Source organism: Cannabis sativa, chromosome 5 (assembly GCF_029168945.1).
Source record: "Cannabis sativa cultivar Pink pepper isolate KNU-18-1 chromosome 5, ASM2916894v1, whole genome shotgun sequence".
Lineage (NCBI taxonomy): Eukaryota > Viridiplantae > Streptophyta > Magnoliopsida > Rosales > Cannabaceae > Cannabis > Cannabis sativa.
In genome coordinates, this window is record NC_083605.1 from 4070520 (window position 1) to 4088188 (window position 17669).

At 32.0% G+C, this 17669-nt stretch overlaps 3 protein-coding genes across 4 annotated transcripts; all 3 read left to right on the top strand.

The window, feature by feature from the left end:
• Positions 1-651: 651 nt before the first annotated feature.
• Positions 652-4146, top strand: LOC115716403 (acyl-CoA-binding domain-containing protein 1). Of its 2 annotated transcripts, none has more exons than XM_030645188.2 (6): positions 652-1577; positions 2341-2446; positions 2534-2637; positions 2955-3046; positions 3252-3349; positions 3579-4146. In XM_030645188.2, exons 1-6 carry the CDS (start codon positions 1039-1041, stop codon positions 3747-3749), a joined length of 1110 nt encoding a protein of 369 aa, XP_030501048.1. In that variant the 5' UTR covers positions 652-1038; the 3' UTR covers positions 3750-4146. The 2 variants fall into 2 exon arrangements, with proteins under 2 accessions (XP_030501048.1, XP_030501049.1); XM_030645189.2 differs by having other exon boundaries at positions 682-1577; positions 2537-2637.
• A 147-nt stretch (positions 4147-4293) lies between these two features.
• LOC115715727 (uncharacterized) lies at positions 4294-7451 on the top strand. Its single transcript, XM_030644394.2, has 6 exons — positions 4294-4896; positions 5014-5116; positions 5229-5294; positions 5545-5700; positions 6181-6277; positions 7118-7451. Exons 1-6 carry the CDS (start codon positions 4407-4409, stop codon positions 7244-7246), a joined length of 1041 nt encoding a protein of 346 aa, XP_030500254.2. The 5' UTR covers positions 4294-4406; the 3' UTR covers positions 7247-7451.
• Positions 7452-14765: 7314 nt separating this feature from the next.
• On the top strand, positions 14766-17394 carry LOC133038095 (uncharacterized). The gene is made up of 5 exons (XM_061116144.1): positions 14766-14809; positions 14893-15205; positions 15452-15668; positions 16139-16328; positions 16884-17394. Exons 1-5 carry the CDS (start codon positions 14766-14768, stop codon positions 17392-17394), a joined length of 1275 nt encoding a protein of 424 aa, XP_060972127.1.
• The last annotated feature ends 275 nt before the right edge of the window (positions 17395-17669 follow it).

A 17669-nucleotide genomic window follows, 5' to 3' on the forward strand; every position in this document is an offset into this window, starting at 1 on the left:
GTGAGATGTAATTAAATTTCATCTCAAAATCAAATAATAAGAAATGAAATAACTCATAAAATAAGAGTAATGACACGTAGACATATAAATTATATATAAAAAGATATATACATTACATCATAACCATCTTACATAAAGATGGTTAGTTTAAATCTTTTGTGGCATCAATACTGTCAAGTTGTGTGTAATTTAAATATTTTAAATAAATAAACATTCACCAATCTTTTTTTTCTTTTTAAATTGAGAGATAATATATTTATTAATTCACCCAAATTTTATATTTAAAAGTAGAAAAAGAGAAAGATAAAGAAAAAATGAGTACAAATAGACCCACCCATTCTTTAAAGAAAAACTATACCCATAAATTTATTTCATTGTGAATTAATTAAGACATAAAGGAACATAAATAATTCTTTTATAAGAGTTTTTACAAAAAAAAAAAAAAATTGAATTTTAAACAAAAGTTTATAATTTTATTACTACACGGAATTTTTTATAAAAATACTATTTTTTATAAATCAACAAAACAAAACAATTAAAACAATAGTGAAATAACTAAAAAAACAATCGTAGAACAACAATCAAAATTTAACACAATAAACGCTTCGCCCTAAAATGAAAAAATAAAAAAAATTAGAAAATTTCTATGTATAAAAACTTTTTTGTTTTCAACATAAATAATTTTACAAAATGAACTATTTTATTCAATTTATGTTCTTTTTTCCTCGGTTTCTCCTCATCTCTAGTAAGTTAAAGTTCACCGATCTTAACTAGACCGCCGCGTACACGATCTTTGATACCAGTCCGGTGCGCACTGCGCATTATCCACCGATAACGACCGCCACCACCCTCCCTCTCTCCACTCTCCACTATATATATAGCCACCTCAGCTCAGCTCAGCTCAGCTCAGCTCCCTTGTGCCCTTCGGCTCTGTCTTTCTCTCTCTCTGATTCTTGGTTTTAATCTTCATTCATTATCATTTTCATGCTCTAATTTCTAGGGTTTTACTTCCTTTCTTTTAATCAAGAAACCCTAACCATGGCCGATTGGCAACAGCTGATTCAATCAATCGTTATTGGACTCATTTTCTCTTACCTTCTCGCCAAGCTCATCTCCATAGTAACGTCTTTCAAGGAAGAGAATCTCACACTCACTCGGAGTCACACCCAGGACGATCAACTTCTTCCCGAGTCCGAATCCGGACGGGAGACTGACGGAGAATCTGTTCGCCCTCCTGCTGTGGGTTCTGGAGATTTGGGCGGGTCACACGATGTTGATTCTGTGATTGCGGAGCACGGTAGTGTTAGGAATGAAAGCGTAGCTGGTAGTGACGAGTTTGATGATGAAGATGAGGATTCGGACGATGATGATTGGGAGGGAGTGGAGAGTACGGAATTGGATGAGATGTTTAGTGCTGCTACGGCTTTTGTGGCGGCCGCGGCGGCTGATCGACTATCGACGAAGAAAGTCTCTAATGATGTGCAATTGCAGCTTTATGGACTCTACAAGATTGCTACTGAGGGTCCCTGTAGTGCGCCTCAGCCATCGGCAATTAAAATGACTGCTCGCGCCAAATGGTATTGCTTCACTGTTACTGTTACTTTGTGTATATATATAGATTTATTTATTATATTTTTCGTGGGTTTGTTTTACTACAATGATAATAGTTTATTGCGTAATTTAGGAATTCTGATACTTGTCTTGTCATATTGAGATTGAGCTCTGAGACTAATTAAGGCTAATGAAGAAGGTTAAGGAACAAGTTGTTGATATTCCAAACTGTTAACAATTTCTGTAGAATGGTAAATTGATGCTGGAAAATTGAAAGCACTATTACCCAGATGTTGTTTAGCAGATAGTTTATACTTAGGAAGTCATTATAGATACATTACACTTTTGGGGAGAATTAGGCGTTGTCTGTTGTTTCATCATAAATTTTGTGATAGGTGTTTTAGAGTGATGGACTTTTGAAAATCGAACAACATTGAGAAAGAGATATTGTGTAAATTATGACTGGGAAAACCAGTATTATGAGGAACCATGCCAATGTATGAATGGCAGACATTGAGAGTCTATCAAATTTAATGGTAAGAGTTTATTGGTTGGTACTTACTAGCTGTAGCATTAAATTCGTTTCATTTGAGTAATACTGTTTGTGAAAATACTTAAAGATTATCTACCTACATTTATTTGTTTGGTGAATGGGGTAAAATTATAGATTTCTAAGACAAAATTTAACTGTTTGGAATTTATGCTTGGTTGCTTTTACCTTATTCCATTAGGGTAGTGAGAATGTTTTATCAAGATGGTTTGATAGTTATTTCTGGATCAACATTCTAGGCAAGCATGGCAGAAACTGGGTGCTATGCCACCAGAAGAAGCAATGCAAACATACATTGATATTGTTAGTGCACTGTATCCTACATGGCTGGCAGGTGCAAGTATGGTGAGACCGTGATTCTCTTTTCTGTATGTATTTATTTAGCATTTCTGTTCATATAATGACTCTGTGTATTTCATCTGTGTTAACTAGAAGAGCAGGGGTGGAGATACTGGTGGACCTAGTAATGATTCCAGAGGGCCAATGGGACCAGTTTTCAGCACCTTTGTTTACGAGGAGGAATCTGCAAATGATTTGTAAGATTCTTAGAGTTTTAAACGTATAAGTTTGAGTATATTATATTACTAGTTTTCTGCACATTGATGTAAATGAACTTTATACGGTGGAGGCTACTCAGTACTAAGTACTTGTACTTATACAGAGAGCGGAGTAAGAAAACTGCATATTACTTCTTCCAGAAGCTATAAAATTGAAAGACATCTTTTATTATGTCCAGATCTTTCTATGGATTTTATGATTTTCTGATTGTATTCACATCTGTACCTATAGTTTACTGGTTATTAATTTTTGTGACAACTGTTATAGGATTCTAAAAAGTACTATTACGTTTCAGCAAGATGGATGCTATTCATGGTTTCGCCAGAGAAGGAGAAGTGGACAATTTGCTCAAAAGCATTGAAAGTGGTGTACCAGTGAATCTGAAGGGTTTGTTTTTACATCATCGGTTACCTACTTCTTTTCCTTCTTCACTTAACGTTTTTTTTTTCCCACATGGACACCCACTTAATTAGTTTGATTCTCAACCAACAAGCTCCTCAGACTTGTGGAACCTATCTTGAGTTTCTGGTGGACTTTTTGGCTGAACATTTATCCGCATGGACCTAACACAGTTGCTGAAATTATTATACAGATAGCGAGGGTCGAACTCCATTACACTGGGCTGTAGATCGTGGTCACCTTAACATGTCAGAGCTCCTTGTCAGTAAGAATGCTGATATCAATGCACAGGTATGGAAATCCAACATTTTATTCCTTAACATAACCTAATCAATTAGACCCTTTACATTTCTTTCGTCATCCTTTCACTTCCCGAGCCTGCGTAGTGGAAGAACTTATGAAGATTTTATTGACAATACCTAGAAATAATGATTTGAAAACACCTCCTTTATTAACGAAAACTCGTAGAACATGAGATCACATTTTCCTTGCTAAAATTCTGTAATTTTTCTTCTTGAAGGACAATGAAGGACAGACCCCATTGCATTACGCGACAATGTGTGAGAGAGAAGCCATTGCTGAATATCTTGTGAAGCAAAATGCAGACATCAATGTAAAAGACAACGACGGCAACTCCCCATATGATCTTTGCGAATCAAACTGGCCTTGGATGCAACACTCGAAGGAGTAGTAGTATTCAGTTATATAAAAGAAAAATTCTGGTTGTATATGGCCATGTACAAGAACAGCCAACCCTTTAATCTCATGATATTATACTAATTTAGAGCCTTAAGTTTTTTCTTTTTCTCTTTTCTAAAAAAGGAAGGATAAGGTTCCACTGGTTCAATAGTAGCAAAACAAATATGTTCTTTCATTTTCTTTGGCATTTGCAATAGAATTGACACGTGTCTTTTCCTCAACTGCTCAACTTGACATACTTGCTCTTATCAAAAGAGTACTTGGTCCCTACTCTGTAGTTAAATGCTCAAATTTGTTGAACCACCATGTAATTGTGCTCTCTGTTTTAGTGTGTTTTTGTTTCTGTAAAGATTTTCGTTTGTAATAAAATGGTAGTTTATGTGTGGAAAGGTATAAATAAATAAATATAGCATTATTTTGTTGATTAATGATGAATCCCTATTATTAGCTTGGTTTGGGTATATCTCTGGCTAAGATTTCTAAACACAACTCAAATCAAGCCTAGCCGGTACATATTGTGTGTGTATGTATATGAATGTACCTTCCAATTTTAACGGTCAATAACTGTCAATACATGGCCATGTCTGTTTCTCCCTTAAAGCCCAGCCCTATTCCAATCCCAATCTTTGTGATGCCCTAATTAATTAACATGGCGAAGGCAGTGATCTATGCCCTTGTGGCAGCTGCCTTCGTCCTCCTCATCACCTTAGGCCCTTCCGAACACCGCCACAACAGCAGTGGCGGTGGCCATAGCCATTTTGGCCGCGTAAATCGTCGATTCGGGAACAGATCCCGGGCCTTGGTCTTTGACCCTCTTGTTGCTAAAATTGAAAGATACTCGGAGGGAAAAGGATCATCAAATCATGAGGATGGTGTTGATGATGATGAAGTGGAACAATACATTGGCTCAGAAGGAACGTTGAACATAACGTTGAGGCTAATGATAGTGTTCCCTATGTTGGACAAATCACCAAAAGATGGGTTCATTAATTCTTTAGAGCTAAATAATTGGGTTAGAAATATGGCCGTGGAGAGACTCAATCAGAGGACTAAAAAAGAAATGATTTCACATGATCAGAATCATGATGGTTCCATTTCTTTCCTTGAGTACCTCCCTCAATTTTCAGATGAAGATATAGGTAGGTACTTCTGATATATATATGTATATATGATTGTTAAAATCTTATTTTCAAAATTATTTAGAATTTTCGGAAACTTAATACTGTGATTAAAAGGGGTATTGTAAGTTGTAACAGAGAAAAATGAGATGGGGCATGGAGAAGCTGGATGGTGGAAACAACAGTTCATCAATGCTGACATTGATCATAATGGAACCCTTTCATTAAATGAATTCAAAGAGTAATACATCATTAATTACCAAACACTTTCTTTCTCATTTCACAATTAAATTAATTAATGAACTCAACAATATATGACAATAATAATCCTTATTTTGTTCATATTTATGCAGTTTGTTGCACCCAGAAGATAGTGACAATGAAGAAATTAAAAAATGGCTGTTGAAAGAAAAACTAGAGTATGTAACATATACATATACATTTACATTGATATTATTTATTTATTGTCTGATTTATATATATAATTTAATCTATATTCAATATTTTATGATTGGTTAACGATATTTTTCAAAAGTTATTTTTTCAATTATATGAGATTTAATATTTAATTATACTAATAATAATATAATACCGAAAAAAAGTATTAATCCCGCTTTTAGCAATTCTCAATTTAAAATCTATATATATTTATATATATTATAAATGCAGGGTAATGGACTCTGACAAAGATGGTAAACTGAATTTCATGGAATTTTGTGAGCATGCTTATGAAATCTACAAGAATTATGTGGAATATGAAACTTCTTGGCTTCAAGTATCCTCAGCTGAAGAGAAGTTTGCAGAGCTTGACATCAACAAAGACAAGTATAATATATTATAATATAGCAAAAATATGTATATATATATATATTTATACATAATATTTTGATAAATTAATAAATAATAAGAACTATTTCAAATTTTCAGTACTTTGTACATTATGCATGGTAGTGGTGTACCCTTCTTTTCTTCTTAACTAATTTTGACAAACATAAATTATTTTACCAAAAATATTTGGGAAGATTTAGCTCATACACTTTTGAACTATTTTATTACCATTGTATTATTTCAACAATAAGGTACAATTAGTTAAATTAATTCTAAGAGAAAACTAAACAATATCAGCTCTTGTGTGTAAATTGAGTAAAAAAAAAATACAAAAATAGTTCTGAGAGAAACATAAAAGGTACTATAAAATGATATATATAAATATTTATCTATATACATAATAAAAGAAGTAAAGGTAGCTAGGTTTTAATTTGGTGATAGTGTAAAATTTTATATGTATTAATATGTATGTGACAGGTTTTTGGGAGTTGAAGAATTGATTCCCATACTCAGTTATCTTCATCCTGGAGAACTCTCCTATGCTAAATATTATGCTGGTTACTTAATGAAGGAGGTAAGAATAACTTATGCCATTGAAATATTTTTAGGTTGGCCATTTTCTACTTTAACAATATAATTGTATCAACATTTTTTCTTTTTCATGTATTATATGTAGTCATATTAAATATCATGTCAGTTTCGAAAATTTTTAAACAATTTACGGTGTAAAAAATAAAATTTAAATATTTTTTTTTGAAATGAAATATCAATTTCATTGAATTAAAAGCATTCTGAATACAAGAGAGCATTCAAATCAGGCTAGACATTATATTTAAAAATGCTACAACTAGAGGAAATTCGAGCATGCCTAGCAATAGCATGAGCAACTCGATTTACTGATCGTTTAATAAAATGTAACTTAATATCAATTAGAGACAACAATAGCTCATGACAGTCTTTAGTGATTAAACCAAAGGTGGAGAATATATTTTGGTCACTTCGAATAGCCTGAACAGCAAAGAGGTTATCGGTCTCTAGTTCAACTTTTTGCCAATTGTTCCTCTTAATCCAACTAAGAGCTTCCTTGATTCTCAAAGCTTCCACAACCTCAACAGAATAAGTACCAGATTTATAACATGTTTTAGCAAAATTTAAACATTTAATTACACACGTACATATATATTTTTATGTAATGGAATATTTTTAACTTTATTTTTCACATCATAAATTATTTTAAATTTCCTAAAACCAACCAAACCATACATGCAGAACAAAAATTAAGATGAAAATTTTTTAGGTGTCGAAAATAGAAAAGTAGTCTTATATATGTGTATATATATGTTTCTAAGTTATATATAGTATTGGTGATGAGTTTGATTTAGTAATTGTTGGAGTTAATTATTGTTATTATCAGGCTGATGATAACAAGGATGGAAAATTGACACTTGAAGAGATGTTGAACCACGAGTCTATATTTTACAGCACTGTTTATAATGATGATACTTATGAAGATTTTGAGGATGATTTCCATGATGAACTATAACTATAAAATTCATATATATTACTTCATATTCATGTAATTAATTAATTTAATATATGTAGATACTTACTTTTTTTTTATCATCTTGCTCTTCTAAACTCTCTCACTCTCTCTATATATATATACACTACACTACATTACTAGAGATATAAATGTTGAGCTATATTAATTTTATATAAAAAATAGTTTTGTGATATTTTTACATTAACTTTTATTATTGTGCTTCAATGCATAATTGTAAATCTTAATGTAAAATTTAATAGGTTATTTAATGCTTACTTAATAATTTATTAAAAAATATAAAATAATAATAATAATACAAAGTTAAATGTAAACTTTAATAAAAAAATAATAATAATGCAAGTCATTTAATGTAAAGGAATATATTAGCTAAACTTTAATAATAAAATATTAAAAATGTTATAATGGTAAATATAAAAGTATAATATTTATTGTGGTAAAAATTTTGTATTATGCTATATTATGATGCAAATTTGGATCACTTTTGGTTATTGTGAGATTTTTGCATCATAATTTAACACACCATTGGAGTAGACTTTTAACAGAATGAGCTATATTTTGCATTTACATCACTTATTTGTATTTTCATTAAAGATGCTCTTAGTTAGCCTCTTTATAACTTGTTTTAAGCATGTGTGATTAATTATTGCATTTATGTTAAGTAATTGTTGTTACATAAATTAATTATTGGAATAAGTTAAGAACTATAATTTTTATTATAAATTAATAAAATATAATTTTAATTAATAATTATTTTAATTATGATTAAAGTGTTAAATATAATTTTACATAACTAATCAAAATTAGAGGTCCTAACAATAAAGATATAACTTATAAAATTGAGTATAAATTGAAAAGCAATAAAGGAAAAGTAAAAATTAAAATAAAAAATGAAAAGTGGGTATAATTTTCTCCAAATTATTAATATTTACGCTAATTAGTAATTTTTCCCCTCGAACTTTGACATGTACTAAATCATGCCCCCTGAACTTTTTTGGCCGTTAAAAATTCCCCCTGAACTATTAAGATTGTTTCTTTTAAGGACTTTTATCTAATTTTAGTAAAAAAAATTCTAACATGGATGAAAGTTCAGGGGGCATGATTTAATACATATAAAAGTTTGAGGGGCATGATTTGGTAGATATCAAAGTCTGGGGAACATGATTTAGTACTTGAAACAGTAAAATTGAATGAAATTAGACAAAAGTCCTTAAATTTAACAATCTCAATAGTTTAGGGGAAATTTTTAACGACCAAAAAAGTTCAGGGGGCATGATTTGGTATATGTCAAAGTTCGGGAGGAAAAATTACTAATTCGCCTAATATTTAATTTGAAAACCCACTTTTGCAGTAGTAAGGCCCAGTTACTAGGCATAGGCAGATTGTGTAGGGCCTCAAAAAAAGGCCCATTTTTTTATCAAAAACATGTCATCATATGTATAAAATTATTAAAATTACCAAAACTTTCCTTGAACCCCCAAGCAGATATATTTATTTATTTTATGGTAAACAATCGAATGTATTATTTATGAATACTGAACATTTTTTTTTTACTAATTTAGATTAAAAGTTGATGTAATAGGACAAAAGTTGATTCATGTATACATTTTCACAAATTATTTGTGCATAAATACCAGTTTTAGCTCCGGGATCTGACATTTTTATGGTTTTCTAGGCACAAGTTTAAGTGTGACTTTTTTACTTTCAAAAAAGTTATTTATTTTATGGGAAAAAAAGTATAGATAAAACAATATAAGGTAATTTTTTTTAGTTACCTAAAAAGGTAATTAATTACCCTTAATTTTTTTGAAAGAGAAAAAAAAAATATATTTTGAGATGAATGGGCTACTCCTCTCATTGCCAATTGATTTTGAGAGGAACCCTATTAATCCTATCAGAGCCACTTGTAATCCGTTATGAGCCCAAAGTGCTACCGGTCCAAAAAGCCGTTTGTGATTCGTTGTGAGCCAAAGTGTTGCCGATCCAAACAGATACTTCCACTGTCTCCCCTTTAACCTCCATTTGGGACCTTTCGGCCAATGTGTGTCAATTTCCAGTGTTGGAGTCTTTGACCTGTTTTAAAATCCACAAATTTCCCGATGTGTACACCTACAAATTTCCCGATATTTGGCCTTGTGGGATTCTTTCAAATGTCACATTCGGTCCTGTGGTCTCTTAAAGGTCGTTCATTGTACCCACACTTTCCAGGCCCAAATGTGAGGAGGGTGTATTAGGGTTAGTCCCACATTTCTCATGTGTGAAAATAAATTATGATATATAAGATGAATGAGCTAGTCCTCCCATTGTCAATTAGTTTTGAGATGGAACTCCATCCATCTTATACCAAATTCTAACAGCCCATATTATAAAAAAAATCATAAAATGTATAATTTCATCTTTTAGCACAAATAAAAGTAAAATGACAACAACAAAGAGAAAACGACACTAATATTATAAAACGTAACAATAACATAGAAGAGAATGACATCGACATGAACAAGGGGATTATTTTGAGGTATTATTTTAGCCAAAAAAACATGAATAAGGGGATAATGACAAGAATCTCAAACGGACAACATTTGGTTGGTTGGAAGGAATAAACACATCAATAAAGATGATAATGAGAATAAGAATAAGAATATGAATGAAATTAAATCAAATTTAAAATGTATACAAAAATTATTAAATTTTTTATTATTATCTTTTCTTTCATTTTAAAATGAAATAGTCATTGATTATATATATATATAAAAAAAAATAGAATAATCATTACGCTAAAATGATGAAAAAATTATTCTAATACTTTAAAATGTAACCAAACAAAATAATTGAATAAAAATTATTTCTTTTCAATTCTATTCAATTTTATTATCTCTAACTAAACGCCACCTAAGTAAAAACGACAACAAATAATCAAAAATAAGTATGGAGGAAAATTGACCACCATCAAACTACAATTACCCTTGAAGCAACATAGACAAAATATCTTTATATATTAAAAATGTCTATCTAACGGCAATTCTTGGTTTAACGATTCTTGGTTTTATTTAGCTTTACACGATTAACTTAACAGACTGTTAACGTTAAACGTTAACAAATAAATAAACCCAATAATTAAACCCAAAAAATTAAACAATCTTTTTCAAAATTAAAAAAAATATCTTACCCACATATCTCTCTATATAAATAAACCCAATAATTAAACCCAAAAAATTAAACAATCTTTTTCAAAATTAAAAAAAATATCTTACCCACATATCTCTCTAACAAATTACACGGCTTCATTCAAATTTCAAAAAATAAACCCAATAATTAAACCCATAAAATTAAATAATATTTACGATTAACTTACATATCTCTCTAACAAACTACAATTTTTGAAATTTTTTTATTCATTCAAATTTTAAAAAATAAACCCAATAATTAAACAAAAAAAAAAAATTAAATAATCTTTACGATTAATTTTGATTTTGCTCTGTTTTTGACTCCATATCTAAGATTTCTTCTTGGTAGTGAGAATGTTCCTTCAAGTGTTAGTTATTCTTAATTTTGTAATATTTGAACGGGAACAAATGCAACATATATTATAACCTTATTATTATTGTTTCCAATATGTTTTTACTAACATTTGTAGTTTAATTTAAACTCTATTATACTGGACATAAAAGTTAAATTTAAATTTATTATTCAAATCTCTCTAAATTAAATATTATTTATTTTTGATTCATTTATTTCCTTCCGAACTCATAATATAATACTTAATATAAAACATAACATACGTGCATCGCACGTAACAATATACTAGTATATATATATCACAATGATAATACGTATTATATTTTTGATAATTTTTCTCTTTACTGATTTATATTTTAAAATAATATAATTATTTAAATTTATTCTTAACATACATATATTTTTCATATTTATTCGAGCTTTGTTATAGACACTATATTCCAATTCAACATCACAAATAATAGCCTTATAATGAATTTTTTATAGGAAAATTTGTTAAAACATACTGAAAAATTTAGACTATTCTTTTAATATACCACCTTAAAATAAATACTCTAAAAATTCTCCAAACACCCTAAAATCCAAAATTACCCTTACAATTCAAAAACTCTCTTTTCCCACTCTCTCTGTCTTACTTCCCACCCTCTTTCTCTGTTATTCCCAGCCCCAAACCTTTCAAGCTCCGACTGTTCACGAGCTCCGACCGACCAAGACGACCCACGACGGAGAAGACCCATGACGACTCGCGACTCACGACGACCCACGAGAAGCACCCAAGACAACCCACGACCACTACATTTTTTTTTCTGGTTTTTGACCCATCTAGCGCTTGTTTTCTGTATTTTTTTTTCTGATTTTTGACGATGTCGCGAAATATCGCGAAATCATGAAACATCTCTAAATGTCTCCAATTCACAACAACGCTTGTTTTATGATTTTTTTCCTGGTTTTTTACGATGTCGCGAAACATCGCAAAATTGTGAAAATATCTCCAATTCACAGCATCGCGAAACACATCGCGAATATCATCTCTAAACATCGCTAAATATCGCAAATCATCACTAAACTTCATCCCTGACCTCAGATTTATTCTAACATTGCAAATACATCGCTAAATATTGCAAAATAATATCGCAAAAAGATAGTAAACCAGAAGAAAAAAAAATGCAAAAAACGAGAGAAGTTTTTTTGAAATGTAAGGCGGCCGAACAACACTAGCTCCGGTGATGGATCGTCCGACTGGTAGAGTGTGTGTGTGTGTGGTGTGAGTATCCGAGAGAGAGAGAGAGAGAGAGAGAGAGAGAGAGAGAGAGAGAGAGAGAGAGAGAGAGAGAGATGTTTGGTTTTTATTTGTTTAGGAGTATATTTTGCACGATGCAAAATATGCTAGCATATTTTTAGTGAATAAATTAATTTTAAGTATATAATATCAAATTTTCCTTTTTTATATTAGTTATTGAATTAAAATATATGAAGTTTAATATTAATTACATGAATATAACGATAAGTGACTTAGTTATAATGTTGAACTGATGATTCTGTAATTATATACAATAACCCATATTCTGATATTTTTAATATACTTTAATATTATTCATATATTTATTCATTTGGTATATGACAGAGGGATATATTATTGAGACTATGGAATGAGGTAAATCCTTTTTTACTAAATTTTACTTTTTATTGTTAAAAATGAAAGCAAACAAGAGATGAGAATAGTTATGGATTGGTATTGCAGAATAAAAAATAAAAGTAAAACTTTATTAAATGAAAGAAAATAGAATACTATTTAAAGAAGAGAAATCATAGTTAACAAACTTAACTAACCTTCCTAAAAACCTTGACCATAGTCAGAAAACCGAGTGTGGATCAATGATCTGAAAATTAAAAAAGTGTGTGTGGTATTCTAATTCCACATCTTAAACTATATATTAATTTTAACATTAATTTAAGCTACTCTCCATATTGGCCTCATGCCTTGTTCGTTCGACACTTGTTGTCAAATTTTTGTGTGGTCAACAAAGAAACATTTTGTAAATCTAATCTATAATAATAATAAGGAAAAGAAAAAAGAAAAATCTATTTCCACTCCCTTCTAGAAATATTAAATATTAGTCAAATATAACTCTCAAATACAAGTCGGCAAAATCCATTGTGGACATGCAAGAATTTATCCTTTGAATACATAGCAACCAAAATTATAATGATGAGAATAATAATAATAATCTAAATTTGGAGAGTAAAGAGAGATGTTGGTACTATATATGAATATGGTAAGGATTTGTAACTTTTGAGATGGTTCAAAGAAGGTGCTATGAAAGCTTTTGTGATATGATATGACCCTCCTCCACCATGCATATATATAATATCTTATTTACAAATTAACAAATGGAGGTAGATGAGATTGGTAGTGTTTCATGCCCACAATTTTCAACAATGAAATCAAACAATGAAAAAAAGAAGACAAATGCATAAGGTATATATTCTCTGAAAAAAAGTACAATGAGTATGTATTATGTATTATGCAATATGAATAGCAAGTACCACCTTTTAGGGTTCACCAAGCAATTATCATACATAGTGACTTATCTCATGCCATATAGAGCACTTTGGTTGATCTCATTTATATCGTATTGACCACTATGCCCCGTTTGATTTGGAGTAATTACAATAAAAAGTACATGTTATGTGTGTTGATGCCAAAAATTAGTTCAATAACAAATTATATTCAAACTTTGAATTCTTTACACTAGATTCAGTCTAATCAAAATATAATCTCTAACAGTTTACACAATTTTTCTCTTAATTTGTTTGGTGTGACTGCTTCTTGAGCTCAAAGGGTTCTTGAGAATGTATTCCAAGAGAGTTTTGACTAGTTTGATGTGAGCAAAAATTCATCTATTTTTTTGAATGAGGGGGTCTTCTATTGATAGGCCCGGAGGATCGTTAGCTTCCTTCATTTCTCTTATTCTAATTGGCCCACGTGGATAACTTCTCTTCGTGCTTTCCTCTTCTCGTTTTCAGAGCTCTTTAAGTGCTTATTCTTTCCTTTCCCGAGCCCTGATTCGAATCCTTCCCTCTATGAGCTCTGCTTCTCTTTTCTGTACGCATTTTGCTCTGCTCTCTTTTAAATGAAACAGTGTGTTTCTGTTAAAGAGCTATCATAATATAACATCAACTCTTTCTTTATTTGAATCATCTCAAAAATATATTTTTACTCCCAATTATTTTTCTCACTTACAATTTCCCATTGGTTTTACGGTATTTGAACTTGTGACTATTTTAGTTTGAGCTTTGATGTCGAGAAACCGGTTACCAAAAAATATTGTCACATGTCATTAATGTACATTGATTGATCTAATATGTAATCGTTTCAAAATTTTTGGAAACTGTACTCGCTTCTACTTCCCGAATATTTCGTTATTATTCTTGTTTTAAATTTAAAAGATATATATATATATAAGGAGAAGTTAAAAAGTTTAAGTTACTTCTGTGATTTTTTTTCAAATCCCTATCTTGAATTGTTTTCTTCGAGCTTTTCTCCCCTTCCACCTTGAAATTTCCTTCTTTCCTCTAGCTCTTTGATACCATTCGTCTTAACAATGACTTCAAATCTTCTAAGGGTAGAACAAAATCTATTACTGAGAAAGCTTCTTATGTTGAGGATTCTGAATTCAAAATTGAGTATGAAGTCACTTTCAATGAGATATGTGTTAAGTACCCTATTCCATAAGGGATTACTTTCCACATGTTGACGAAAGAAGAATTGGACCAAAATTTTAAGGAAGTTGAATTAGCCAAAGGTGAAACTATGGTCACTAGGAACTGCATGGAGCTTTTGAAATTCAATGTCCCTCCTTTTCTAGTTTACATTCTTTCTTTCACTAGAGTCTCTATGATCCAACTCCTCCCTAACTTTATTCGAACAATTTTGGGTTTGGTTGTTGTTTGATGTTTGTGAAAAGCCCCAATTACCTAGTTCATGGTCTTCCTTCTTCAAACAAGGGTTGGGACTCCTTTGTCTTTGTAATTGGTGATAAGTAGTTTCCCAAGGTTTTCAACCCTGAGATTTTCCTATTACTAATTGCATTGTTGATTCAATTTCTTAGCACGCTGAAGATTCTTATAGTTCGTGGGGATATTTTGCGTAAATTGGAGATTATTGACAGTATCAAGGATGATACATACCCAATAGGAGTCATCCTTACTGAAGAAGTCTCTAAGTGGTTGCCTACCCTCTGCTCATCTTCTGCTCTGAAAATTAAAGAAATAGTAATTGAGGTCAAGTTGGATGATTTGACCATCAATTACAAAGATTATTTGAAGAGTTTTAATACCGCAAACGATCCATTGGTCATTAAAGAGATTTCTCCTACCCAAATTAAAGGTCTTAGAGCCATGATTGACGCTCATGACTATGAGGTTTCCAAAGACTGACAATGCACAATTTTTAGTGTTGCCACTAAGCTACACAAAGAGGGAAATTTTATTTTGGGAGGTGTTGATGCATTCACTTATGATGTTGACCCAATTCAACCCTATTTGAATTCTTCCCCTATTTATATTCCTTTAAAAGCCAAAGATTCTTGAAATAAAAAGAGGAAACTTGTTGAGCACAATCAAGATCTCCAAGAAGATAAGAGTTCTAAGAAGTCTTATCGTTCGTAGGCCCTTTTGACCCAAAGGCATGAAAGTCTTCAAACTGCTGAAGCTATAGCTCAAAGCTCTACTGCCCCTAGTACTACCATTTGCCCTTTAGGTTTTGTAACCCCTTCATCTGAGTTTGCTCCCCCTTTTCCTCATCAAACTGATATTGACCAAATTGTGTATAATGCCAAACCTATTCAATCTATTTCGACCGACTCTATTATTGTGCATTTTGAAAGTTAGATCTAATATCGGGCTATCATCAGTTGAGAGTCTGAGGGTAGGATATTCCAAAGACTACTTTCCGCACTAGGTATGGACACAATGAATTTTTGGTTATGTCTTTTGGACTAACCAACGCTCCCGCAGCTTTTATGGATCTGATGAATAGGGTATTCAAGGATTTCTTTAATATCTGTGTTATTGTATTTATCAACGATATCCATGTGTTCTCTCAATTAGAAAAGGAGCACGAGCTACATCTTTGGATGGTTCTACAGTGGCTACGAGAATATAAATTGTATGCCAAATTTAAGACGTGTGAGTTTTGGCTATCTCATGTGTCTTTTCTTGGACACATTGTCAGTAAAGATGGAATCAAGGTGGATCCATGAAAGATTGAATCTGTCAGGGATTGGCTGAGACCGAAGACAGTTACAGAAGTTAGAAGTTTCTTGGGTCTGGCTGGTTATTATCGTTGATTTGCAGAAGGATTTTTTAAGATCTCTACACCCCTAACTGAACTCACTAAAAGGAATCAGCAGTTTTTGTGGACAGACAATTGTGAAGCAAGCTTTCAAGAGCTAAAACAGAGATTGATTATAGCTCTAGTATTAGCCCTACCATCAGATAGAGAAAAGTTTATAGTTTACTGCGATGCATCCAAACAGGGTCTGAGGTGTGTACTGATGTAGGTTGACCGAGTCATAGCTTATGCCTCTCGTCAGTTAAAGGAATATGAACAGCGATACCTAACTCAAAATTTAGAACTTACCGCGGTAGTGCTTTCTTTGAAGATTTGGTGGCATTATCTCTACAGAGAAAAATGTGAGATTTATACCAACCATAAGAGCCTCAAATACTTCTTTACCCAGAAAGATTTGAATATGAGACAGATGCGTTGGTTGGAGTTGGTTAAGGATTATGACTGTGAAATCCTTTACCATCCTGGGACGACCAATGTGGTGGCTGATACCCTGGGTAAGAAGGGACCTGGGCAGGTAACTAGTATGATTAAGATTTCACCTCAGTTAGCAGATGACATGGTCAAATCAGGCATTGAGTTTGTTGTGAGCAAACTTCATAACTTGACATTACAATTTGATCTATTGGAACAAATTTAAAATGCTCAGTTAGCTGATCCGGAATTAGTTAAGTTTTGAGAAGACGTTTTAGCTGGTCAAGCTAAAGATTTTATGGTGTCAGATAATGAGATGTTGTTGTATAAGACCAGGGGTTGTGTTCTAAGTGATGTGGAACTTAGAAATGAGATTCTTGAGGAAGCTCATACCACTCCTTATTCACTGCATCCTGGCACTACCAAGATGTACCAAGATTTAAGACCCTACTACTGGTGGTGCGGGATGAAGAAAGATGTGGTAGAATTTGTATTTCGATGTTTAACTTGTCAGCAGATTAAGGCTGAGCATCAGAGACCGGTGGGATTATTGCAACCACTGGCACTTCCTGAGTGGAAGTATGAGGATGCCACTATGGAGTTAGTGGTTGGGTTACCTAGAACCACGAAAATGTACGATTCAATTTGGGTTGTGGTAGATCGATTTACGAAGCCTGCACATTTTCTACCGGTAAAAACAACATTTACAGTGGATCAATATGCAAAGTTATATGTGAAAGAGATAGTGAGGTTACATGGCGCTCTAAAGTTCATTATATGGGATAGAGATCTAAAGTTTACCTTGAAATCTGGCAGAGTCTTCAGCGGGCTATGGTTACCAAACTAAAATTCAGTACAGCTTTCCATCCTCAGAATGATGGACAGTCCGAAAGGACAATTCAGATACTGGAAGACATGTTACGAGCCTATATGATGGATTTCGAAGGCTCCTGGAGTAAGTTCCTGCCATTGATAGAGTTTTCCTACAACAACAGTTACCAGAGTACTATAGGGATGGCTCCCTACGAGATGTTGTATGGAAGGAAGTGTAGATCTCCTATTCATTGGGATGAAATGGGAGAAAGAAAATACCTAGGTCCAGAATCAGTGCAACGGAATAAT

Excerpts from the sequence above, each read along its gene's own strand:
- LOC115716403 (XM_030645188.2), top strand. The coding sequence starts at position 1,039 with ATGGCCGATTGGCAACAGCTGATTCAATCAATCGTTATTGGACTCATT. Across the intron at positions 1,578-2,340 it reads ATGACTGCTCGCGCCAAATG|GCAAGCATGGCAGAAACTGG; the intron begins GTATTGCTTCAC and ends TCAACATTCTAG. Across the intron at positions 3,350-3,578 it reads ATGCTGATATCAATGCACAG|GACAATGAAGGACAGACCCC; the intron begins GTATGGAAATCC and ends TTCTTCTTGAAG.
- LOC115715727 (XM_030644394.2), top strand. The coding sequence starts at position 4,407 with ATGGCGAAGGCAGTGATCTATGCCCTTGTGGCAGCTGCCTTCGTCCTC. Across the intron at positions 5,295-5,544 it reads CTGTTGAAAGAAAAACTAGA|GGTAATGGACTCTGACAAAG; the intron begins GTATGTAACATA and ends TTATAAATGCAG. Across the intron at positions 5,701-6,180 it reads CTTGACATCAACAAAGACAA|GTTTTTGGGAGTTGAAGAAT; the intron begins GTATAATATATT and ends TGTATGTGACAG.
- LOC133038095 (XM_061116144.1), top strand. The coding sequence starts at position 14,766 with ATGGTCTTCCTTCTTCAAACAAGGGTTGGGACTCCTTTGTCTTT. Across the intron at positions 14,810-14,892 it reads GTTGGGACTCCTTTGTCTTT|CACGCTGAAGATTCTTATAG; the intron begins GTAATTGGTGAT and ends TCAATTTCTTAG. Across the intron at positions 15,206-15,451 it reads TTGACGCTCATGACTATGAG|GCCCTTTTGACCCAAAGGCA; the intron begins GTTTCCAAAGAC and ends TATCGTTCGTAG.